The 24,700-nt window shown below is 54.0% G+C and overlaps 1 protein-coding gene across 15 annotated transcripts in view; it reads left to right on the top strand.

Annotated features, from left to right (window-relative positions):
• Nucleotides 1-24,700, top strand: part of ABLIM2 (actin binding LIM protein family member 2) — a 146,432-nt gene that overhangs the window by 36,139 nt on the left and 85,593 nt on the right. For 14 of the 15 annotated variants that reach the window (XM_045528161.1, XM_045528173.1, XM_045528171.1 and 11 more), the window contains exons 2-3: nucleotides 11,098-11,241; nucleotides 19,649-19,832. In XM_045528161.1, coding sequence (XP_045384117.1) covers nucleotides 11,098-11,241; nucleotides 19,649-19,832 — 328 coding nt within the window. Of the gene's footprint in view, nucleotides 1-11,095; nucleotides 11,242-19,648; nucleotides 19,833-24,700 lie in introns of those variants that run through there. The other variant, XM_045528175.1, reaches the window with a different exon arrangement.

Below are 24,700 nucleotides of genomic sequence, written 5' to 3'. Positions count from 1 at the left end.
GACGTGTGTGTGCATGCGGTAGTGCAGTGACGTCAGAGAGTGGGGAGGACATGGCCACCCGCAGGCTGGGGGAGCCTGGCTCGGGGCTGTGTACAAATGATGGGAGCGCAGGTTTTGCATCGTGGTGTTCTGGTGCCTGGGGTCATCACTTTGGTGGCATCCTGGTTTTCTGTGGCTGCACAACAAACCACTCAGACCTCAGTGGCATGAAACAAACATTCTGTTACACTCGTGGGTCCTGAGGGCCAGACATTCAGAAAGGGTGTGAGGCAGGTGCTCGTCTCCTCGCCGTGATGTCTGTGTTTTCATCTGGGAGGACCTAAAGGCTGGAGGTAACTCTAGAGCTGGGCCATAATCCCCCGGGGGCACCTTCACTGACACATCTGCTAGACTTCAGTGGCCGTTCAGCCAGAACAGCTCCACGTGGCTTCCACGTGTAGTCCCTTCGCACGGGGTGGTTTGGGCTTCCTCACAGCATGGCTGCTGGGCTCCAAGAATGAGCGTCATAAGAAAGCCAAGCAGAAGTTTGTGGTATTTTAGGAGCTAGTCAACTGGAAGTCAACTGGTATCAATGTTGTCATATTCTTTGGGTCAAGGCAATCACAAAGGTCCACCCGGCCTCAAGGGGAGGGGTCTTAGACTCCACCACTTAATGTGAGAAGGGCCAGTGCCATTTGTATTAATAGAAGAGCACATGGGATGGTTGCTGTTGCCAACTTTGAAAACACAGCCTGTCACAGTGGTTTGATCAGACAGCCCCAGAGGAGCTCAGAGAGAGAACAGAGTTCAGGAAGGACATGGTGGGGGATGCTGAAATGCATGGATCAGATGATGCATGCTGTGGGAAGCACGAAACAGACACAAACCCCAAAAGGTTGCGATTCATTGTGACGTGTGGCTTCATCCTATTCACTGAGCACCTCCTCGGTGACAGGCACTGGGCTGGCTGCTGGGCCTCCAGGTGAGCCAGGCAGGATGGGGTGCACAGCCCCTTAAGAGGAGACAGACGTCAGAGGGCATTCAGTGCAGCAGGTGGGGCATGAGAGGACAGCGGTTCCTGCACCCAGCTGCCATGTACTGCCGACACCTGGGCCAGCCCTGGGCGGGGCACTGAGGACCCGGCTGGGTCAGACCCGAGGAGATTGTGGCCTGGGGCTGGCAGCAGCGCCAGAGGGCTGTGTGGAGGTTGGCTGGGAACGTGGTGCATTTTCCCATGTTCATTTCCATCGGGAAATGTTTGTGCACGAGCCTTGCGTCCATTCTTAGGTCCCCAAGATAGAGTCAAGCTGATCGTGTCCTTGGGGAGTCACCATCTGGCCACAGGCAGATTGGGATCAAATGGGAGAAACCAGAGCCTGTGTATGCAGGGAGAGGGCCAGGTCACCTTGAGGGTGGCGTTCCAGGAGTCCCTGCAGTGTGCTTGTGCAATAGTTGAAATGGAGTGGTGGCACATCCTGGGAGGAAAGTGCCTGTGCCTGGGGTTCCGGAGGTGCTGGCACCGTGAGCTTCCTGTGTGTGCCCACGTCTTGTGTCCACTTCTGTCCCCTGTCTCTGTGCCCGTGAGTGTGACTGGTTTCGGGACAGGGGCTGCATTGGTCACACTGCTTGGCAGGGACCCACTCAGTGCATGTTTGCCCAGTGGAGGTTCACCATGTCTGGCCACACAGGGACAGTCAGAGACCCTCGGAGCCCCTTGCTGGGCCCAGGCTGTAAGGGCCTTGGCGAGAATGGGGCCGGCTCCAGAACGCAGCGTCCCGGCTCATGGTTATAATTAGCCGTCAGCCCTTAAGTAGGTTAGGAAGGAAGCGCCCACGTGTGATTTGGCATGATTTTCCAACAAGTAATGCTTGGGCAGGACAGTAGGGAGGCCTGGATGTAGCCTGAAACCGAGACACGACCTACAAAGTGAGTACTCCAGGGCAGGGGGCTCTGCGGCACGGGTGGGGGTTGCAAATCCTCGAGAGGGCAGTTGGGCAGTGTGGGTGAGACTTCCAAGTGCATGTGCCCTGTGCCCTTAATTCCATGTTTAGAAAATTAGCCCGGAGAAGCCACTGTGCCAGAGGGCAGAGCTGCCACGGGGTGCTTATGGCCGCAGGGTGCCTGAGCCATGTCTGCCTACAGGGGCTGGCTGAGCGCACCTCGGCACAGGACTGGGGCCAGCTCGTGCCCCCAGCACCTGGGCCTAGGGAGACAGATACCTCAGTCCTCGCCCCTGGCCCATGGGGGCTTCCAGGCCAGGGTGAGGGGCAGGCAGGCCAGGGGACAGCAGCCACCCAGCAGCACTGTGTTCGATGGAAGTGCACTTGGGCCTGTCCTAGGAGGCACCTGCCCACCCTCTGAGTCGCCACCTCATGTCACTTCCTCCCGGAAGCCCTCTCTGACTGCACTCAGGTTCATCTCCCTGCAGTGCCCCCAAGGAGTTCTCTGCTCGTCGTCATGATCAGAAGGAAAGATCCAAAAGGCAGAGCTGGAATTGTGCATCCCGGGACCCGCCCTGGGGGAGCTGGAACCTTGGGAGTGCACGTGCGCCTGCGTGGTCTTAGAACATTTACTCACAATTATTAGGATACCTAGGAAATCTGGAAACCCCAAACCAGCCGTTTGCATGATACAAACAGCAGAGCTCTCCGAAATCATCTTGGCAGATGGAGCAGGGTTCCAGTGAGCACCCTCTGCTCTGGGTTGACCCCAGATTTTCCCCTGTGTGAGTACTCAAGGGGCCCCATGTCGCAGTATCAAGGTGGATTTGCCTCTAGATCAAGCCCAGGAAGACAGGAGAACAAGACCAACATGGGCTGTAGGTCTTTGGCCAAGCTGGGAACACCTTCAGTGTTCGTTGGGTTCTCAGAGAAGGATGGAACGAAGTGTAGATCCGTGGGCACAGAGTGGAAACGAACAGTTGAAAGAGTTCCCGAGGATCACGGATGACGAGTGCCTTGCTGTCTGAGTGAAAGGTGGGTCGCTGGACGGAGGGGAGTTTGGCCCTCCCGTGCCCTGTCGGCCTGGCCCGCCCCTCCGCCTGCTGCCTGCCCTGCTGGGACGGTGCCCGTGGGCACCCCTGTCTCTCCAGGGCCCGGCGCTGCCCTGCTCCTCTGTTGAACAAGTGAACGCACAATTTGCAGACCAGCAGGTGGCTACACGGGCCCCACTGGGCCCTCGCCTAGCCCTGTGACCCTCTCTGTGAAATGGGGATGACCAGCCGTTCCTGTGGGACGTGGACCAATGAGAGAGCATCTATTTTGTCCACTGCGGTATCCCGAGGGCCTTGATCAACTCACAGCACAGAATAGGTCCTCAAACGTTGTTGGGTGAATGAGTGAATGAATGAACCGATACCTTGATTGTTTTGGCATTTGGAATTGAGTGCACTTTGGCCCAGGGGCGGAGTTTTGGCTTACAGAAGGCAGTCACGGGACGGCAGTGGTTTCCAAAAGCACAGAGCGCCACGAAGGATCGGGGCAGGTGCTGTGTGCCCGAATGTGGGGCTGTGGCGGCAGGATGAGGCAGGGCCTGAGCACACTTTGCACTGATCAGGGTCACCTGAAACACACGGGGCACGCGGTACATGCGGTATCACAGTCGGCCTCCTGGTTTGATGACTGAGGGAAACATGGGACCTGTGGTTGTGGCGTCTGGAATGGCAGGTTGGTGGATTTCTGTGAACGCCGTGGGGAAGTTGCTGCCAGCTTAGGTCTGTGCCAGCAGGGCAAAGAGGAGAGTGAAGTGTTCTGTGGGTTAACAGGCCAGAAGCGGCTCCTCCAGCTCGCGGGGGGGAGGGCGTGTGGGGTCTGAATGGTCAGAGTGAAGAAACCAAGGCGCCCACTATGGTTTCACCTGGGTCTGGAGGTCCCCCCACCAGGACAACAGTGGGGCTGCGAGCTGCCTGCACGTCGCAGGTAGCAGTGGCGTTTGTGGGGTTCAGCCACTGGCAAGGCCGGGGGCTGGGTCTGTGTGGGTCCTGCTCAGAGCTTCAGGAGTGGGTGCAGCTGGGCGAGGCACTGATGTGCAGAGGTCAGTGTGCAGGACCCCGCCATCAGGAGGTCACCATCAGGCCATCGTAGCCATGGAACGTTGTGGCCAAGGACCCAGAGGAGCAGCTCCTCACTGCAACCCCAGTCCTACGACTGCTCCCCGCACTGGCTGGGTCACCAGTTTCACGTCTCATCTGATCCACCCTGTGTCTTGGGAATAGTTGTCCCCGTTTTATAGATGACCAAATTGAGGCTCTGAAGGGTCATGTGACCTGCCCAAGGTGGCATGGCCGGGGATTGGTGACCCTTCAGTTCCTGCCCTTCGGAGCACCCCACCTGCCACCCACCAAGCTGGACCCATGCATGAGGACACACCCAGGACAACTGGTGGATGAGACTCCTGTTTGAGCAAAGGTGTGGCCCTCTGGGAACACTAGGCCAGGGGCCAAAAACTAGGGCTGTGGGACAAATAAAGTTTTATTGGAACATGGCCACGCCCATTTGTTTGCATTGTTTACAGCTGCTTTCCAGATACAAGGGCAGAGCTGAATAGTTGTGACAAAGACTACATGGCATGCCAAGCCTAAAATATTCCCTGTGTGGCCTTTCAGAGGAAATGCCGTGGACTCCCGCTCTAGACTGTGAGATCCAGAGAGGACCTCAAAGGGATCATTCTTCACCTTTCCAATAGCCACCCCCTGCCCTGCACACCTGGCCTCTGAGCCCTGGGGGGACACAACTCACAGCTGTTGTTCGGAGCCACTCCAGGCCTTGGCCCAGTGGCTTTACCTACTTCAGTGGATATTTGAAATTCCTCGTAAGACCAAGGCCCCAGGTTACAGATTTAAAAGCTGTGGGTTCGCAGAGTTAAATCAGGTCTCCGAGCTTGCACAGCTGCCCCTGACAGTCCAAACCAGGTGGTGCTGGCTCCTGTCCAGGCTCCTCCAGGCCCAGCAGGCTGGTGGCAGAGCAAGAGTCCAGCCTGGAGGGCAGTAGGGGGCTGCTGTGGTTTCCCGGAGGGCCGCGTCCCTTTGCAGCGGAGGTCGTGTGTTAGCGACAGCAGCCACCAAGCTTGCTGTTCCCAAAGCGGCTCCCCAGCACGGGGGCTTCATTATCACGGGGGATTAGATAATCACAGCCCCTCGTACTTGAATCTTCCCCCTTGAGTTTATGTTTTATGTGATTATCACAGCAGGGACCTGTTAGACCCAATTATTAGAGCTGATCTTGAAATTGTGAAATGAACCTGCCACACTTGGGGTTAAGTCTTGGGTTGTGGTTGTTCCTTTTTAAATGTTTATATTTTTTTGATAGACTTTATTTCTTAGAGCAGTTTCTGGTTTACAGAAAGTGCAGAGAAGTTCCCGTACACGCTGCCTCCCCACCCAGGTCTTGCCCTGGTGTGGTTCATTTGTTACAACTGATGAACCGATATTGATATGTTATTATCTGAAGTCCACAGTTTACACGGGGGTCCCTCCTGGTGTTGGAAATTCTCTGCTTTGGACAAATGCACAATGACATTTGTCCACCGTTGTATCATAATGTCGTACAGAGCAGTGTCACTGCCCTAAAACCCGTGTGCCCCACCTGTTCATCCCTCCCTCCCCCAGCCCCCTGGTGGCCACTGATCTCTTTACTGCCTGCACGGTTTGCCTTTTCCAGAATGTTGTAGAGTTGGAATCATGCAGTATGCAGCCTTTTCAGGCATATTTCACCCAGCAATGTACATTTAAGTTTCCTCCCTATATTTCTGTGGCTTGATAGCTTATTTCTTTTCATCAGTGAATAATATTCTATTGTCTGGATGTGCCCCAGTTTGTTCATCTATTCACCCTCTGAAGGACATCTTGAAAGTTCTGTTTTTATTTTTATTTATTTATTTTCCATCTCCTCCTTCACTAAAGTTCTCCTTTTAATGTAAAATCCACACACGCAGGCTTTGGGCCAGGTTCTGGGGGACCGAGGTCAATTTCACCTGGTCCCTCCTTCCAAGGCCTTTCTGGTCTGGGATGATTGACAGACATGTGGCCAGGGCTGTCCCCCCACTCAGACCTTGTGTGAAGGTGCATGCCACACACAGCTAGCAAGTGGGAGAGGGGAGCCTGTCGGCCTGTGGGGAATCCCAGAGGACTTCACAGAGGCAGTGGCAGAGGTGACTCTTAAAGGAAGGCATAGAGAAGCTGGGAGGGCCTTCCACGTGGAGGGAACAGCATGTGCAAAAGCCCAGAGGCACCAAAGAGCATGTGTCTGTGAACCATGAGTAGGCTTGGGGGCAGGCACCAAGAAGGTGGGGTTCTGGGAACTGGAGCTGTCCAGAGGGGGACATTTGAGACTTATACTCACTGAAGGATGTGTGTTTAGGTGCACAACAGTGGCGTGACTTGTTACTGAATCAAGGTGAATGTCACTGACAAACAGGTGTGTTAACATTTAGTTTGCCATTCTGGAAAGGACGCAGTGGGTTAAGTCACATTGGTCCAAGCAACTGTTGGTATCGCTCATTGTTCTGGCCAACACTGTGCTTTGTAAGAACCACAGAGGACCACCCTTTAGCCCTGTGGTGCCACCTCCCTCCTGGACTCTGACTCCAGCTGGGCGTGGTCTCACGAGTCTCTTGGGGACGTCCTGTCCCTCTCTCCCAAAATGCACGTTCCCTCTGCACTCCAGAAGGCGGCTCTCTGAAAGGACAGCCCGTGGTCTGCTCCCTGGCGTGCACCAGGCCAACTGGTGATAGGCAGCCCAGGGGGGCACTGGCCAGGCTGGGCCTTGCTGTTGGGAGCCGGCAGCTCCAACTCTGATGTCCAGGAATGAGTTATTCGGAACGACCAAAGCCATTTTTAAAATAAAAGTGCTGGGCCCCCTGAATCACGAACCGTGCACGGGGCTCAGGAGTGCGTGTTGGGAAGGCCCCCCAGGCAGTGCCGGTGCAGCTGTGTCGGCAGCCTCGGGCCTGGCTTGCCTGTGCTCACCTCCCTTGACTTCCGTGTCCTCACCTATGAGATGGGCCGTCACAGCTGCCTCGCAGGGGTGTCGTGGGGGAGAGTCGACCCGTGCATGGCCCTGAGGACAGGGCCCAATGTGCAGCAAGGGCTCAAGAAATGCCGGTTATTAAAAAGAAGGAAACGGTTTCCATTCCATGAGCTGCCTGCTGCACATGGAGCCGGGGCTGGTGCCAGGGACAGAGGGGAGTCAGTGCCCATCCCTGGCCCTGAGCAGCTGGGAGGGAGGGCGGAGCCCAGCCGGCCCCAGAGGGGCGCGTTGTGCCTCAGCGGCTTTGTTCAGGACTAATCTGTTATTTGGAATGATTGTTCCCATCAGCAATTGTGCACTCCCAGCCACCGGCTCCCTCCGACCTTCACGGCCAGCCAGCTCCGCTTCAGGGCGGAAGGAGTTTCTGTCTCTGGAGCACAGTCTGAGGGGGGCTGGGTAGGCTGGCATGAGCCACCAACCAGCTCCCCACCCCTGCCCCGTCCTCTGCCACGCCGAGCCCCTGCTCTCCCGCAGGCCCCTGGGCAGTGCTGACAACCAGGGACTGTTGCGCCCCGTGCGGGGAAGCTGGCGCAGCAGCACAGGACAGCCTGGCTGGGACAGCCCTCCCCGTGCTGCCGCCAGCTCACAGGGCGCCTCTCCCAGCCTCGTCTGCTCACCTGCAGCACCTGCTCTGCTGAGGCACCGTCTGGGGAGCGCCCATCAGGTGTGTCGTTGCCTGCAGTTCAGGGACAAAGGCGCCCAAGAGGAGGCAAGCAGGTTTGCCATGGCCACCCTGGCCTCTCCTTGCATGCCCCTGTCCTCGAAGTTTGGCAGCCACAGCAGGTGCCAATAATGATCCCTGCTGGCAGGGCAAAAAGGCCCAAGCTTCAAATGTACAACGTCCACCCACCTGTGGTCCCAAGGGAGCTGGAGGGGAAACCTGCAGAGGTGGCACGTGCGCCTGGACGTCCTCACAGTGCAGTGTCTGCCTGCCATCACCAGAGGGCAGCACCACTGCCACCAACCTTCAGCAGGCGGGCTGGGCGTGCGGAGGCAGCTCCAGGAGGGCGGGGTAGGATCCTGCAAGCACATGGCTGCTCTTGCAGTAGCTTTGCCCTCAGAACCAAATATGTTTCTAGAAGCCTGGAAACGGTTGATGTCAGGCCATGTGTTCCCGAAAATAACGATGGCTATTGTTTCTTGAGCACTTATTGTTTGCTGGGCTGGTTGCTAGGCAAACAGTTTTGTCCATAGTCCTGGTGTCCCTGGGGCCAGCTGGTGTGCACCGAGGACAGATGGGCAGATGGACAGACAGACAAACGGAGGGTAGAGAGTTTCGGGGACTCACTGAGGTCACAGCCTGTGGGAGGTGAGGGACGGTCGGACCCCACAGTCCGCGCTGCCCCCGAGACTCTGACCCTGATGTTTCCCGAGTGCTGGATTTGAGCCGGACTCCAGCAGTCTGAACTGCAGAGACAAGCGCATCGTTCCCGCATTGCCAGTAGAGGGGAGACCGCATCCCCCACCCCTGCGCTCTCTGACTGAGCCTCAGCCGTGGCCTGAGTCACTAGCACGTCGGCCTCAGGAGTCCCGGTGGCCCTGCACCAAGTGCAGCCCCGTCTGAGGTTTTGAACCACAACTCCAATGCCTGCTCTGCAGTGGGAGCCTCGGCATCATGCCCAGGAAAACCTCACTTTCGGCCCCTCTGTCACCTTCATTGAATATGGACAAGGTGGCTTTTGCAATGATTCTGTGAGTGAAAGGGGCGTGGGACGGGCCTGCCACGGACACTTAGCGCAGAGGGAGAAACGTCACCATGGCCTCCAGGGCTGTGGAGGAAACCCAGAGGGCCCCTTGCTGGACTTTGCACCATCCCGTTTGCTGTTTAGCGACCTGGGCTCCTCCTGAAACTGGGGCAGGCGTTGGCACCTGGGCCCGGCCGGATTATCTTTCCTGCCGTTCACCTCCTTTCCTGCACCTGCTTCTCCAGGCTGACACCTCACCCTCATCCCCAGACAGGTGCACCCAGCACCCGTGGGCTGAGTCCCTGTCCTCGGAAGGCCTGCGTCACCAGATGACCCGGGTCCCTTCTCTGTGCTGCTTCCTATTCAAACCCCCATCTGTGGGCAAGGACCCAGCAGAGGATAGGTGGCCAGATCGGTGGCTGCCAGGCCATTTGGAGCCGATGGCTACAGAGTCCTCATTCGGCTCCCTGGGTCTTCGGGAGAGAGCGGTCTGCCTTCGTGTGAGTCCGACGTGCAGCAGGCTGGCTTCCTGGCTGTGTGCTGCAGACAGGAGTCGGCTTCCTGGGCAGGTAGCTGCAGGTGTGGGCCAGTTCTGTCTTTCTGTATGGTCTGGCCGCTGTCTGTGTATTCAGTCTCTCATACGATCACGTGGATGAACTCCATCCTCAGCAGAAAGCACCCGCGCGGGGCCCGGGCTGCAAGAAAGCCCTTGTTGGGCATCTGCTGTCATGGTTCTTGCTGTCATTGGTGACTCTTGCCCCCAAACAAGGGGTGACTGGCAGAATGTAGGCCGGAGGAGAGGAATTGGAGCCCCAGGCCCTGCAACTGTGTCAGCGGCCTGTCCGAAATATTGACGGCTGCATTAGTGCACAACTGCTGATGGGAACAATCTTTCCAAGTAGCAGCTTAGCCCTGAGCAAAGCTGCATTAGCTTCCTTGCCTGCCGTAACAACTGACCCCAAACCTAGTGGATTGAAACAACACAAACGTATGGTCTCACAGTTCTCTGAGCTCAAGTCAAGCTGTTGGCAGGGCCGGCTCCTTCCGGAGGGAGGGAATGTCCTGTCCTTGCCTCTTCCCGCTTCTGGAGGTGCCTGCGTGCCTGGGCTTGCTGCCCCTTCCTCCTTCCTCAAAGCCAGCAGCATCGTGTCTCTGCCTTTCTGCCACAGTCATGGTTCCCTCTGACCACGGCTGGGAACTGTCCTCTGATTTCAAGGACCCTGTGATTACACTGGCCCAGCTAGGTAACCCAGAAGTCCTGAACCTAATCACATACGCAGAGTCCCTTTTGCCACGTCTGGAAACGTGTGCACAGGTCCCAGAGATTAGGACGTGGACATCTCTGGGGGCTGTTACTGTGCAGACCTCAGCCACTGGCCACAGAACCTCCTGCCCACCCCACCCCTCTGTGCTCCAGGGGTCGTCTGTCCTTCTAGGCTGTTACTCTTGCCAGCCAGCACTTCCTGGGCATTAGCTGCCCCCACACCTGGCCCAAGGCTCCCTCGTGGGCACTGCTTGCCTGCGTGTGTGCCTCACGCTGGGCCGTCTGCCTGCCTGGCAGGCCTCCCTGCCCAGCCTCCCCTCCATCCAGCCAGCTCCTCCTCATGCTGCCAAGCTAGAGGGGCTCCCTGGAGCTTCCCCTAATGCCAGCTGGGCTACCGGGTTGTCATCATTGCCCACCTGGCTGTCCCCACTGCCTGGCTGGGAGTCCCGGGTCAGACCTGAGGCTTCTGTGCCGTGGGGCCTGGCATGCTGTGCGCTGCCTCCGCAGCCGCTCTAGGGGATGGGCGTGAGGAGTGCATGGCCTTGCCCCATCCCTGGGAGCCCCACGGTCAGGCTCTGTGACCATTGTCCTGACTTGTCCATCTGCCCAGCTCCTCCTTGAACATCGTACACCATGGCCAGCTTTAAGGGGACAGCAACAATATTCAGATCAATGTCCCAGGACCCAGAGGGAATTTGAAACAAACTCCCAAGAGAACCATGGCTGTTGTACCTGCAGAGAGAGGACACTGGTCCCTCCCCTGCTGCTGAAGGGCTGTGAGCTCACCAGGGGGATGCCTTGCCCCTGAGACCCTGCAGGATCGAGGCAGCAGGGTTGGGTCACCCTTCAGGAGGGGCAGTTGTGTCCTTATCACTGCATCTGTGCATGCTTATGGAGGCAGGGCCACCCACTGGATGGGGCTGCCACAGACGGGGTTGACCAGATGGCCTTAGGCCCAGGCCCCTCACCTGTCCCATTATCTGACTCCTGCTGTTCCCTGGGGAAGAGGGGACACCTGTCCATCCAATGCCCTGTGGGGCTTGTGCTGTGTGCTATGGGGCTTGCTGGGAGGGCCGAGCCCTGCGACCCCACACCCTTAGGCCTGGTGCATGCCACGCTTTAACCCAATTTCCTTTTCCAACAGTGTCGCAGCCCCAGGCTGCTCACAGCCCCCTGGAGAAGCCGCCCAGCACGGCCATCCTGTGCAACACGTGTGGGAATGTGTGCAAGGGGGAGGTGCTGCGGGTGCAGAGCAAGTACTTCCACATCAAGTGCTTCGTCTGCAAAGGTGAGTGGCTCTCGGTCCCTCGTCCCACTGCAGCAGCTGAGGGACAGTCCTACAGCATGGCCTCCGATCCAGGCCTCCCAGTGGCAAGTCCAGGCCCCCAGAGTGTCCCTGTGAGTCCAGAATTCACATCCAACAGTGTGATTTTCAACACAGTGTGTGTCACTGTGAGTGTGATGGAGGAATCTGCTGGAGTGGGGAGGGTCAGAGGATGAGAGTCCAGAACCCCAGGGCCGTCCTCGTACAGGAATTCCCATCCTGTGGCCAGAGCAGAGTGTTCACCTGGGCACTGTAGCCAAGAAGGCAAATGGTCATTGTCGGCCACACGAACTCAAAAGTGTGGGGTACCCAGGACCTTCGCTGGGCCACAAACACCCAGGCACCTCTACCCAGAGGGGCACAGAGAACATTACTCTTCATTCCAAATGAAAATCGCTTTAATTTCTCTATGATTGTAAAAAATGTAGATAACATACTAAATTCAAATAATACCAAAAAGATGAGAAAAAAATAAAACACAAAAGTCACATGAGAGCCCTCTATCCCGGTGGCCCACGTGCAAGCTCCTTCCAGCCTCTTCCTGTGCTGAGGACGGTGCACGTTCCGTTGTGCACAAACGGGACTAAATGTATCTGCATTTAATTTTCTGAAAATAGATGAAAATAGCATTTTTCTTATGCAAATCAAACCAGTGTGATGTACCTAAACCCAAAGAGCCTGCAGTTGTAAAGGAATCATATTAATGTTGCTACAAATACCTCTCTGTGCCGTGCAGTATGGTCACAACCCGCTCTCCTGTGGATTTGATACCTGCCCTCCTAGGCTGTTTGGAGATTCATGCTACCTCGGTGCAATGAGGGTTTACTTTTTTATGGGCAAACAAAATTAGGAAATGTGCCACAAATGGATTGTAGAGCGACTCAGTTTTCATCTGACATTGCACGGCCCCTACTCTGTGACTGGGAGCTGCCTTCATTCACTCCACAAAGGGGCCCAGGAGGCCCCGCTGTGCGCCGGGCCTGGCCAAGGCTGCTGACTGCCATGGGGACTGAGACGCACACTTCGGCCGTGACGGCTCGCAGGCTGGTGAGGGAGATGGGTGTGTTAGGTGAGGTGTGCAACACAATTTGAAAAGTTGACTTTTTATAGTAAAAACCATGTGCCGGGGGAGGGGGATGCCCACAGGGGAAGATGTAGACGCTTCCAGAGAGGTCTTCATAAAGGAGGTGGTGTTTTGGCTGTGACTTGCAGAATGTAGAAAGCCGCCTGTCAGAAGCCAGGCTGTTCCCGGCAGGAGGGAATCCTCCCAGTGCCAGCAGCCCTGTAGGACACGTGACTTTGTTTCAGAGAGGGGAGGCTGAGGCCTGGAGGTGCTGGGAGCTTGTCCGGGGTTTGGATCTGTGCCTGCCTGTGGCCCTGAACTGGGCCCTTCCCTGCAGGTTCCCGAGGAGGAAGGGGCAGAGGGGCCAGGGCAGCGGGTGAGCCCCCGTCTCTGTCTTTGCTGGCCTCGCCCACTCGTCCACGTCCTGCCCCAGGCCCCGTGTCAAGACTGTGTGTGTGGAGGGTCCTGTGGTTTGAAAAGGGAACTTCTGTGGCAGAAAGGGGAACACCCTAGAAATGACCCTGGGGCCGCTGGGCTCTGGAGGAGGTCCGAGCCCACGGGCAGGTGCGGGGCCAGCAGGGCAGGTGACTCAGTGATGACGGTGATCTGTCCTGTTTCCTGCAGGGGTGGAAGTGCCCTGGGTCCCTCTGGCTGAGGTGGGCCCTGCCTCGCCCCTCAGACACTGCAGCTCTGCCCATGGGCATGTCATGAGATGCCCCAGAGTCACCTGGATCCAGGGGTCCCCTGCACATCCACAGCCTGGCTGGGCCCCTGGTGACTTCTTCCCACAGTGCCTCATCTTCTCAGGCACCCCAGGCCGAGTCCCCATGATGGGGACCCGGGACACCCCAGGATGGCGGTTTTGGGGTTGCTTTAGAAGAACGATGACATGAACAGCATGCACCTTGGCACACGCTGGGATTTGTTTTCTGGGAGCAGGTGGAGCAGGTACAAGCTGAGGGTATGAACTTGGTGGCCTTCAGCACCTGGCGTCACCTGCCTTACCATGGTACTGGGTCCCCTGCCACGGGCTCCAGAGTGAAGGGGGTGCTCAGTGCCAGGGAGGGCTTCCCTAAGGAGAAGGGTGGCCGCCATCCTGGTCACTGTCCCTGCCTGTGCTCAGGCATTTCCCTCCCTGCAGCCTAAAGCATTTCTTCCTTTTCACGGGGGCTTCCCAGGGCATTGCAGGATTTGTCTGGTTTAATTTTCTCAACTCTCCATAAACATACATTTGCCGTGTTTCTGAAAAGCAAAACCCATTAAAATGCTCTTTTTTAAAGCCTATTTTAAAAGACAACGGGGAACTGAGTACTTTATTTAAAAGGATTTTCTGTAAGCAGAGACCTTAGGCATGCAATGAAATGTATCAGACTCTCAGAATGGAGTCCGTCACCTGGTATGACCCAGTGGGTTGGTTGGTGGTGGGAACTGGCCAGGTCCCCTCCCCATGGTGTCCCCTTGGGAAGATCACTTCAGTCTCCTCCAGTAGATGTGGGGATAACCGTAACACCTTCCTAACCAGCCACTCTCTGACCCAGGGCCTGGGAGTCATGCTCCATCGGCTGCCCGGGGCAACTAGTGACCACAGACTCAAGTGGTGGCAGGAGTCTCTGGGCACCCAGGCCCAGTCCCAGCCCTTACCACCACCCCACCCACAGTGGGTTATAGGAACTCACTCTGGGCTGGGTGTGGTGGCTCACACCTATAATCCTAGCACTCTGGGAGGCTGAGGCAGGAGGATTGTTTGAGGTCAGGAGTTGGAGATCAGCCTGAGCAAGAGCGAGACCCCATCTTTACTAAAAATAGAAAAAATTAGCCAGATGTGGTGGCACATGCCTGTAGTCCCAGCTACTCGGGAGGCTGAGGCAGTTGGGTCGCTTGAGCCCAGAAATTTGAGGTTGCTGTGAGCTAGGCTGATGCCACAGCACTTTAGCTCAGGCGACAGAGCAATACTGACTCAAAACAACAACAACAAAAAAAACAACAAAAAAAAAAAAAAAAGAAAGAAAAGAAAAGAAAAAGAAAAAAATTGGAAAAAAAAGAAAAGAAATAGAATCTCACTCTGTGCCAGGCGCCATGCTGGGCCTGCAGATGCAGCAGGGGCTCCGCCTCGACGGGTGGCCTCCGCGCCTCTCCTGCTGAAGAGCTGCCTGGAGCAGCTAGTTTCCTGCAAGCTTTAAAAGAAGCTGCATTTGTTTATGCATGAGAACCACACAGTCTTGGGTTAATCCTTTATTCAGACTGTCATGGAAATGCAGCTTATAAATCACTGAGGTCCTTTTGGGGGAATTTAATAAAAGACTCAGCTCATAGTGTCTTAAACAATGTGGATATTTAGCACCTTAATGTGGAGTCTCAGTTAACCACCCCAGGGTTGGTTAATTTATCAACTCAGCAGGGGCATCAAAGACTTGTTCTTACTCCACTTCCCCTGATTGTTCCCTCTGCCACATCTCATCTTCTGCACATCAGCAGTGCCTCCCCTTGTGGGCTCGTGATGGCTGCTGTGGCTCCAACACCACATCCTCACAGGGTGGCATCTAGCCTGGGAAGGGGAAGGGGGAGATGTGCACAGGGAAAGGGTCCTTTCCTCCCATGATCTTCCCTCTGAAGTCCCCCCCAGCCTTCCCATGTGACTCATTGGCCAGAAATGGGTCACACATCCACCCCCACAGGCAAGGAGGAATGGGGGATTGTGACTGACAATCTCGTCTATCCTCAGTTGGGCACATTACCAGGTGAACCAAGGCAGGGTCTATTAGCAGGGAAGATGATTGTGCCACAGTCTGATTCTGATTCAGGCGGTCCCACTATGTTGGGTTCTTGCCACCCAGGCACTTGTTTGATGTGTCTCAGTTTACCTGGGCAAATCCATGAAAGAAATGACATATTAATAATTATCCTCTTGTCCCTGGCTTGGGCCTTGACGCCAGAAGGTCTGGATTCAGATAACTCATCTGCCACCCACAGCTCAGGTAGATCTTAGGCACATTTCTTAACCCAGTTTTTCCAACTGGACGATTCCATAAGCAACTATTTACTGAGCACCTACTATGTGCCAGGCACTGTTGTAGGTGCTTGGGATATATCCAAGAACAAAACAGACATCCTGTCCTCATGGAGAACAGTTGTGGTGCAGACAAACAGACAGAAAACACTATTCAGAATAAACAAGCAAGATAAGGCCTGGTCAGGAGTGCCAGGGGAGTTACTATTTTAAACTGGGCGGTCAGGGTGGGCCTCAAGGAGGAGGTGACCTTTGAGTGAAGTGCAGAAGGAGGTGAGGGAGTTCGTTGTTCACTCATGTTAGGGAAAAGTGTTCTAGCCAGAAGGAACAGCCAGTGTGGAGCCCCTGCAGCAGGTGTGGGAACAGCAGGAATCCCTTGTGGCTGGAGCAGAACTGCTGAGGGCGTGGGCAGGTAGAGACTGTGCCTCCTGGTGAGGACTTCGGCTTTGACACTCAGCAAGGAAGCCACAGGAGCACCTGCTCCGCTGTAGGTCTCCGTGGGTGGCTTGGCGCTGCGCGGGTGCAGGGAGGCCAGCGTGGGAGTTGGGAGAAGCATTTGGAGGCAGTTGCAGGAGCTCAGGCCAGAGATGATGGTGGCTTGGACAAGGGGTTGAGGAGGCGTTTGATTCTGGGTGTATTTTGAAATCCAGCTGGCCCTGTCTTCATACTGCAAAATGGGAATAAATGCATAATATAAATATGTGGAACATATAGCACATAGTAGGTCCATAAAAATGAAAACTGTTACCATTTTTACAAACACCTTGAAATTTGCCTGGAAAAATGAAGCTGGTTCTCTTGATCCTTCATGGGTGGCTGAACTCTGTGCTTTTGGAATATGTTGTCTATAAAAACTGATCTGTTGCCTCCCTATTTGCAATGCCCTGGAAATACTGCAGCAAGGAAAAGATGAGGCCAAGACCAAGTGTGACCTCGGGAAAGCAGGCGCTTTCTGGTCTGATTAGCAGCGGAACTGAGCAAGTCCATGATTTTAGCAAGAGCCAAGAAAGCAGGCAGGGAGGGAAGGGTGCATGTCCAGGAAGGACAGTGTGAGTGGCCTGTAACTTGGTAACACGGGTGGAGCTGTCAGTGGGGACATGTCCATCTGGGACTATAAATAGCCGCTTGCTCTAGGCAACAGGGAATGAGAGGGGATGTTGCAACATGCCCACATGCCTGCCTTCCTGGACGTTCCGGGGCGTTTACGATACACGGCACCAAAGGAAGCCCCGACAGGTGTGCCTCGGCCCTTGGCCCAGGGCACTCCTCGTTCTGCACAGCGTGGCCCAACAGGATCTCATGGCCGAGTTGTGAAAGTCACAGCAGGAAGGGATCTCAGGTGACATCTGCCCTGTTATTTACAGGAGGGGAGTCCAAGGCAGAGGCTGGGCCAAGCCAGGGGGCTGCAGCGACTGGCCAGCCCTGGAGCCCCTCTCTCGGAATAAGGCCCCGGGAGTTCTCTGTTTCCCTTGTGCGTTAATGCTGCTTGGCGTCCCATCCACGAAGGAGAAAAGTGTAGAGGAGAGAGTGGAAAACCTTCCCACGGTGGTTACTGTTAGGGTTTTGGTATATGTTCTTACAATCATTTCTGTTGTATGAGCCTTTTTTAAAATGTGAAGTGTGCTGTATACCTAATTTTGTATCCAATTTATTTACTTCAAACTGCTGTGTAAGCACTTTCCCCATCATATAGATTCTTCAGCATCCATGTGAATATCTTCCCGAATCCCTTCAAATGCATCGCCATGGTAAGCTTAGTAATCATTCCTCCATTGTTGGACATTTAAGTCATTTCCAGCCGGACACAGGGCTAATCAGCTTTTTATACCCCATCTCATTTATTTCTTACAACAACCATGCAAGATCAATATTGCAACTCTATTTCACAGGTGAGGACTCAGAGGTTCAGAGAGTTTAATTAACTTGTCCAGGGTCACACAGCTGGGAAGAAGTGTGAGTGAGGATTCAGACGCAGGCTGCCTGACTCTAAAGCCCAGGCATTTATCCACAGCGTTATGCTATAGGGATGCTGCAGGGAACACATTGCGACTAAACTTCTGTGAGTATTCATGGTCACTTCCTTGGGATAGATCACAGGAGAGGGACATGAGGTCAAAGGGCAGAAGCAGTTTCAACATTCTTTAGCATCGGTGCCAAAGGATTTTCCAGAAAGTGGTATGAATTTTTCCCACTGTTCCCCGCCCTCTCCCGTTTCTTGTAAATGACCCCAGTGTGTACCCAAAAGACAGTGCTCAGTGCCACCCACCCTGCTCTGCCTCGCTCCAGTGTGTTTGCTAATTTGATAGATTGCAAAATGTAATATAGTAACAGTGTCTTGTCTTGACATGGGTTTCTAAAATTCCTAGGGCATTTGGACTTTTTCTTTTTAGCAGGCAGAGGTCTGGGTTTTGTCTGCCTTGCAGTGATCTTAGCCTTCTCGGGGCAGCTGGCATCTGACCAGGCGTCTCCCAGCTAATGGAGTGCCTGGCTGGGACGCTGGCTTTGCTCCTGCTCCCAGGGCTCTGTGAGGTAGACTGTGCCGTTTCAATGGGGTGCCAGAACCACTGCCACATTTTTCTCCTTCAAGGAACAGCCGATCTCATCACATCTTTACGAAGAATAGAAAAGTAGCCAAATGCCAGAGCCATGAGTGCTGTGACTGTCCCCCCCCTCAGGTGCCATCTTGGTACAGGTGGCGTTTACATAAAAATACTGTAACTCTCCCAAGTAAGCTCCCAAATAGTCTGTTCTTCCTGAGTCAGGATGCATTTGTTTGGTCTAAGACATGGTGCAAGATTAAACAAAGGGTTTTCCTGCTCAGACCAGGTGTTGAGGAGGAATTCAGAGCCCGCCATGACCGTGGCAGCTGCAGGCCTGGCTAGTGGCCGGCACGACTGAGGCTCGCATTGCACCAGCTCACAAGGTGCTCGTCTGGGCCACTGGTACACCTCTGAAGTAGGTCCTGTTGTCTAGACGGGCAGCTGGGATTCGAATCCAGGCAGCTCCAGGGCCGGGCTTTCAGCTGCTTGGCCTTGTGTCTCGCCTGGTCAGGAAAGCCGACTTCTCCTTGGAGAAACAGAGGTGACTAAGTCCCGGGAATGAAGGCTGAGCAGCCGCTGTGTGGCTGTAACTGGCTGCAAGAGCTTGGTCACGGGTTTTGTACATGGACGTCAGTGGTCTTCCACCGGCTCCCCTCAAAAAGTTGATGGAATGGTTAAATTGAATGGTCCCCATATTTACATTCTATAGAATTACAGCCTTTGCAAACTTCAGATGTCAACTTTAACATTTACAAGGGCTACCTGGGTTTTCAAAACTCTGGCTCAGGGGCTGTGAGCTGCTCCACCCCGTCAGGACCCCGGGCTGACCAGGCCAGTGGGGTTGAGGCTGCAGGGGCTTCCTCTGTCCCTCCAGCAGGGAGGGGCTGCGGCCAGCCAGGGCAGGCCATAGGCTGCTGTCTCGGAAACCATGCATAGCTCCCACGTGCCCTGGCACTAGAGGGGGAGCGTGTGGGGGGGAACCTGCATGTGTCCTGGGACACCTGTTCAGGGCTTCTGAGCTGGCAGTAGCTGGAAGGCTGTCCCAAGACTGGGTGCTCCATTCCCCACCTGGCAGAATTCCCTTGGCCTCTCCCCAGGGCTCTACGACATCAGCTTCCTGGAGCAGGTGAGTGCTAGGGGACAGGGACAAGAATGACTGACATTCAGGTATTCACAAGCTCTCGCAGTCCTGTGGGGCATCTGGACTTGTCCACATCGTGGCTGAGGGCTGTGAGGACGTGGGGGGCTGTGAGAAGATTGGAGGGCATTGAGGAAGCCCCGAGGTAGACTGGGTGGACCGACCACAGGGACCTTGCCTGTCCTCCTGTGGGCTCTCAAGCGTAGTTGGCACTCAGGTTTTAACCTCCCTCTCGCTCTGTTACATCCAGTGCTGGCAACAGCCCACCTGGAGCCGGGGAGGGACTCCTGGGGCATCCTTGGTGGGGTGGAGGAGCTTGAGGAGTGCCAAACGAGGTCGGGGGACTGGCCCCTCCTGGTAGTCTGGTTCTCGTCCTGGGGTCAGTACCCCTTTCCAGAAGCTTCCTCAAAGAAAGTTCACTCCATTCCAGGCTCAGGGGCTGGAGCTGAAGTCTATCCATGGAGCCTGGCCCCCTAAAGGTTGAGCGAGGCCCCTGGAGTTTGTGGCAAGGCCTGTGTCAGGTGGGGTGTGTGTGTATGGGGGGCTCTCTCTGGGGCCGAGGGGACGTGGGATGGTCACCTCTGCTGCTAACGCAGCCTCACCCACCCTCTCCCCTTCCCCAGCGTGCGGCTGCGACCTGGCCGAGGGCGGCTTCTTCGTGCGGCAGGGCGAGTACATCTGCACGCTGGACTACCAGAGGCTCTATGGCACCCGCTGCTTCAGCTGCGACCAGTTCATTGAGGGCGAGGTGGTGTCCGCGCTGGGCAAGACCTACCACCCCGACTGCTTCGTGTGCGCGGTCTGCCGGTGAGTGGCTCCCGCCCGCCTCCTGGAGCCCCCAGTCCATCGTCCTTCCTCCCCTCCTCTCGCCCCCACCGCATCCTGTCCTGGCACTACGGCCGCATCCCAGGGAGCGCCCTGAGCCCAGGGCTGTCTGATGCTCCCTGGTCCCCAGTGCCCGGCACAGAGCGAGAGCGCAGTGCGTGACTGCTGCAAGGGGCTGGGTCTCCTGGGCTGAGCGGGAGGCTAGCAGGTGCCTTCCCACGTGCCTGGTTCCTCCCTCCCCCTCCACAACCCCCCCCACTCGTTCCTCCCAAGGGAAATGTTCCGTTTCTAGAAAACAAAGAATAAAAAAATAAAAACAGGGTTTATTTTCTGCTCTGTTCTCCCTGTCTCACCACACCCAGTTTGCAGGGGACTCTTTCAATGTTGTTTCCAAAGCAGTTCTCTGTAGCTACAGCATGTGCCCGAGACAGAAATGGAGCCTTTGTCAGAGGATGCTGAGGAGAGGAGGTGGCACCGACAAGGAACATTTCTGGCAGAAGAGTCACTGAGTGTCACTGCAGCGTGACTTGGGTCAGAGCTCTCCCAGGGATTATATGAATGTTTGATCTTTGTGTACACAGCTTAGAGATGAGGGCTGACATGCTCACAGTTGGTCTGAAAGAGCATCTCTGCACAAGCCACTATTTTAAAAATAATAGCAGACAGCTCCAGGTGTGTTGAAGTAACTGGGGCTGGGCTTATCCACCCACCACAAACAACTAGAAAACTGGACAAACTATATGAAACAACTGTTTCCAGATGTCAGAGCAGAGGCAGCTCAGGACCAAGAGAAGGAAAAAGCAAAATGAGACCTGTGATCAGCAGCTTTCTGCCTGGAGGCAGTGTCTCGAAGGCCAGCGCAAGGACAGCAGCCCAGGCAGAGCGTGGCCCCCTCCTGAGGCAGGAGGCACTGGCTGGAGGGCAGAGGCCACGGGAAGGGGTGAGGCGAGAGTCCAGAGAGAGAGCGGCGCAGAGCAAGAGCTCCAGAGATCTGCATGGCTGCCTCTGAGCGTCTGACTGAACACGAAGCCACGCAGACATAGAGGATGTGTCACAAGGTGAGGCAAAGAATGACAGGGTTGCTGTAAAATAAACAGTTCCCGGGTTTCGGAAACATCTGAGTTCTGACCAGAGTGGAGATTCCTTGCTGGACCCCTGGGGCTTGGAGTAGGGACACCAAAAGGGCCAGCCTTGCCGACAGGACCGGAGTAGCCTGGAGCAGAGGCTGCAATGAACATGCTCTCACGAAGCACAGAACAAGCCTCAAGAAGCCCGTGCTGCCCTGCACATACACCAATTGCCTGCCCGAGCAAAGCCCAACGCCTTTCACAGGAAGATAAAAAAAAACCCAGCACTCAAAAGTGTAAAATTTATAATATACAACATCCAATCAAAAACCACTAGTCATAAAAAGATGCTGGAAAATGTGAAACAAAGCCAGAAGATCAGTCGATAGCAGTAAACCCAGATTTTATAGCAATGATGAAATTAGCAGACGATGACTTTAAAATAGCTATTATGAATATCCTTACGTATTTAAAGGAAACATGAACATAAGTAGGAGAGTTACGGAAGATATAAAAAGAAACCAGTGGAGCTTCCAGAAATGAAAAATACAGTTCCTGAAATGGAAAATTCCCTAGAAGGAATCACAGGAGATTGGGTATTGCAGAAGCAAAGATCAGACACAGCAATAGAAACCCTTTAAACATAAGCAAAAGGGGAACAAAAGAACTTGAAAACATGAAAAGTGACTTGGTGATCTGTAGATATAGATCTGTCTGTCTAGGTTGGGGGGAGACCAAAAAGTACTGGAAGAGATACTGGCTGAAAATTTCCAAACTTGATGAAAACTGTTAACCCATGGATCCAACAATCTCAATGAACCCCAACCAGAATAAACACAACAAAAACCTACCAACTCCATTGTGTTGGTCCATTTTGCATTATAGTCCATATAAAGGAAATACCTGAGGCTGGCAATTTATTTTGAAAAAGAGGTATTTTGGCTTACGGTTCCACAGACTGTACAAGTGTAGCAGCAGCATCTCCTTCTATGAGGGCTTCAGGAAGCTTCCAGTGAAGGTGGGAGGTGAAGGGAGAGCAGGTGTCACATGATGAGAGCGGAAGCAAGAGAGGGAGGAGGCGGTGGCAGGCTCCCTTAAACAACCAGCTCTCGTGTGAAAGCGGGAATTCACCCATTATGGGGGGGCACCTTTCATGGGTCATCTGCCCCCATGACCCCAAACACCTCCCACAAAGCCCCACCTCCAACTCTGGGGACCAGATTTTGACATGACGTTTGGAGGGGCCAAACATCCAAACCATATCATCTATCAAAATCAAATTGCTGCAGACCAGTGATAACAAAGTCTTAAAAGCAGCAAGAGAAAAAAATATCTACAGAAGAACAAAAGAATGACTACAGACTCCTCATCAGAAACTATGCATGCCAGCAAACAATAGAACAACATCCCTAAAGTGCTGAAAGAAAAATATCTATCAAACAATTCAATACCAAGGAAAAAAAACTTTCAAAAATGAAGATAAGACATTAAAGGATATGGCATTTCTTTTGTAGGTGACAAATATGTTCTAAAATTGATTCTGGTGATGGTTGCACAGCTCTGGATACACAAAAACTCACTGAATTGTACATTATATCATATATGAATAAAATAAATGTCAATAAAGCTGTTACCAAAAAAAATGAAGAAAATATAAAGACTGTTTTAGATACACAGAAACTAAGAGAATTTGTCACCAGCAGATCTGCACAATAAAGTTACAGGTAGTTTTGTAGGCTGCAGGAAATATCAAATGAACAAATGCGAAAGTCAACCATCAGCTGGTAGAAAACAGTTAGTTAGACACGTAAGTCTGATGTAGGACTGGTATACTAAATACACAAAGAACTTTTACAACTTGATAATAATAAGAAAAAAATGGATAAAAATGGGCAAAAGAGTTTAACAGAGACTTCACAAGAGAATAGATATGAATGACCAACAAATACATTAAACAGGGCTTTACGTCGTTAGTCATCAAGGGACGAAATCAAAGCCACAGTGAAATGCAGTCATCTGTCCTCTAGAGTGGCTAAACCAGAAAGATGGATAATGATAAGTGTTGGTGAGGACCAAAGCAAAATCAATTTTCATGCATTGTTAATGCAAAATGGTGCAGCTCCTATGGAAACTAGTTTGGCAGTTTCTTTAAAGTTAAATATACACTTAGCATATGATCAGAAATCTCACTCTTGTGTATTTACCCAAGAGAAATGAAAGCATATGTCTACAAAAAGATTTGTCGGCAAATGTTCTTAGCAGCTTTATATGTAACAGCCCCAAACTGGAAATGACCCAAATGCCCTTCAGCCTTTGAGTGGAATACCTGCTGTGGTTTAGCCATGCACACTCAGCCATAAAAAGGAACAAACTGTCGTATGTGCAACAACACGGGTGAACCTCAGAAGCGTGCTGCACAAAACACCAAAGACTACCTGCAACATAAGTTCCAGAAGGGACAAATCTGTCCATGGTGACAAAGCTGACCACGGTGCCTGGGGCCGGAGGTGGGGGTGGGGGGTTATTGTAGATAGTCACAGGGGACTGTTTGTGGTGGACAAAATGTTCTATATTTTGATTGTGGTGGTGGTTATGTGGGTGTGTACATTTTCAAGACGCACCTCAATAAAGTTGAATAAATAAAATAATAGCTACCTTACTGAGCCCCCCACCCTGAGTGCAGGCAGTATGCTCAAGCTTGCCATGCCATATGTCCAGTGGATGAGGGAATGAATGAATGAATGACACCCCTGCGATGCAGGTGTTATTGGGCCCATTTTATGGGTGAGAGACAGGAGTTCAGAGAGGTTGAGTAACGTGCTCTGGGTTACCCGCCAGAGATCCGCCCAGAGCACATCCAGGGATGGGGCTCCCACTCTGCCCCAAGGTCCACCATCACTGGGAGGCTGCAAGGCTCCGAGAGGGAGAGGCAGACCACAGCACTAGCGCAGGGGGCCAAGCACGAGGCCTCAGAGGGCTGCAGAGGCCCCAGGACAGCTGGCGGGTGAGAGGACTGCAGGACCACCCAACAAGCCTGGGGCCCCGGGCCCAGCTCAGCCTGTATTTCTCCTGGGTCTTCAGGAGCAGGGACTGGCAGAATGGGAGCCCAAGAACACACCTGCTGCGTGAACAAGGGCCCTGAATGCCGGCCCCACACAGTGGGGGGCTATAGCTGGGCTTTATCAGAGGAGGCTCAGCCCATGGGGAGGCAGGGCCGTAGCCCCGCGGGAGAGAGCAGGCTGAGCTCAGCCTCCTGGGGGAGCGGCAGCCCTTCACTTGTGCGTTCATTCATTCACACACGCACTCATTCGACAATGAATCCACTATCTCTTGAGTGCCTGGGGTCTGGAAGCCCAAGGAGGTGTTGAAGCAGAGAGCTCAAAGGGGCACATCCTGGTCCTTCTGCAGGCTTCTGCCCACCGAGGCACCAGGTCCTCTGGCCAGCCCGAGCTGGCGACAGCAGTGGCCCAGCGGCTGCCAGCAGCTCAGTGGCAGCAGGTGTCCAGGACAGACATGTCTCAGGGTGTGCGTGGGCCCCTGTCTGCAGGAGGCCTGGCCTCGGCTTGCTAGACAGCAGCAACCTGAGCCCTCTCTCAGTCTCAAAGGAGAAGTCCTCAGAGCTGCTGCCCCACACCCAGCATCCCTCTAGGCACTCGCTTGGGACACAGAATTTAAGAGAGCACCAAAAACTCAGTAATCAAGGTAAATGATATTTTAATGCAGTAGTTTTAAAAACTGAAATAAATGCAAAATAATCCATTTTGAACAATATACCAGAATTTT

This window comes from Lemur catta, chromosome 17 (genome assembly GCF_020740605.2).
Source record: "Lemur catta isolate mLemCat1 chromosome 17, mLemCat1.pri, whole genome shotgun sequence".
Classification (NCBI taxonomy): Eukaryota; Metazoa; Chordata; class Mammalia; order Primates; family Lemuridae; genus Lemur; species Lemur catta.
The sequence above is the reverse complement of the archived record's forward strand: the minus strand, read 5'-3'. Positions and strand labels throughout refer to the sequence as shown.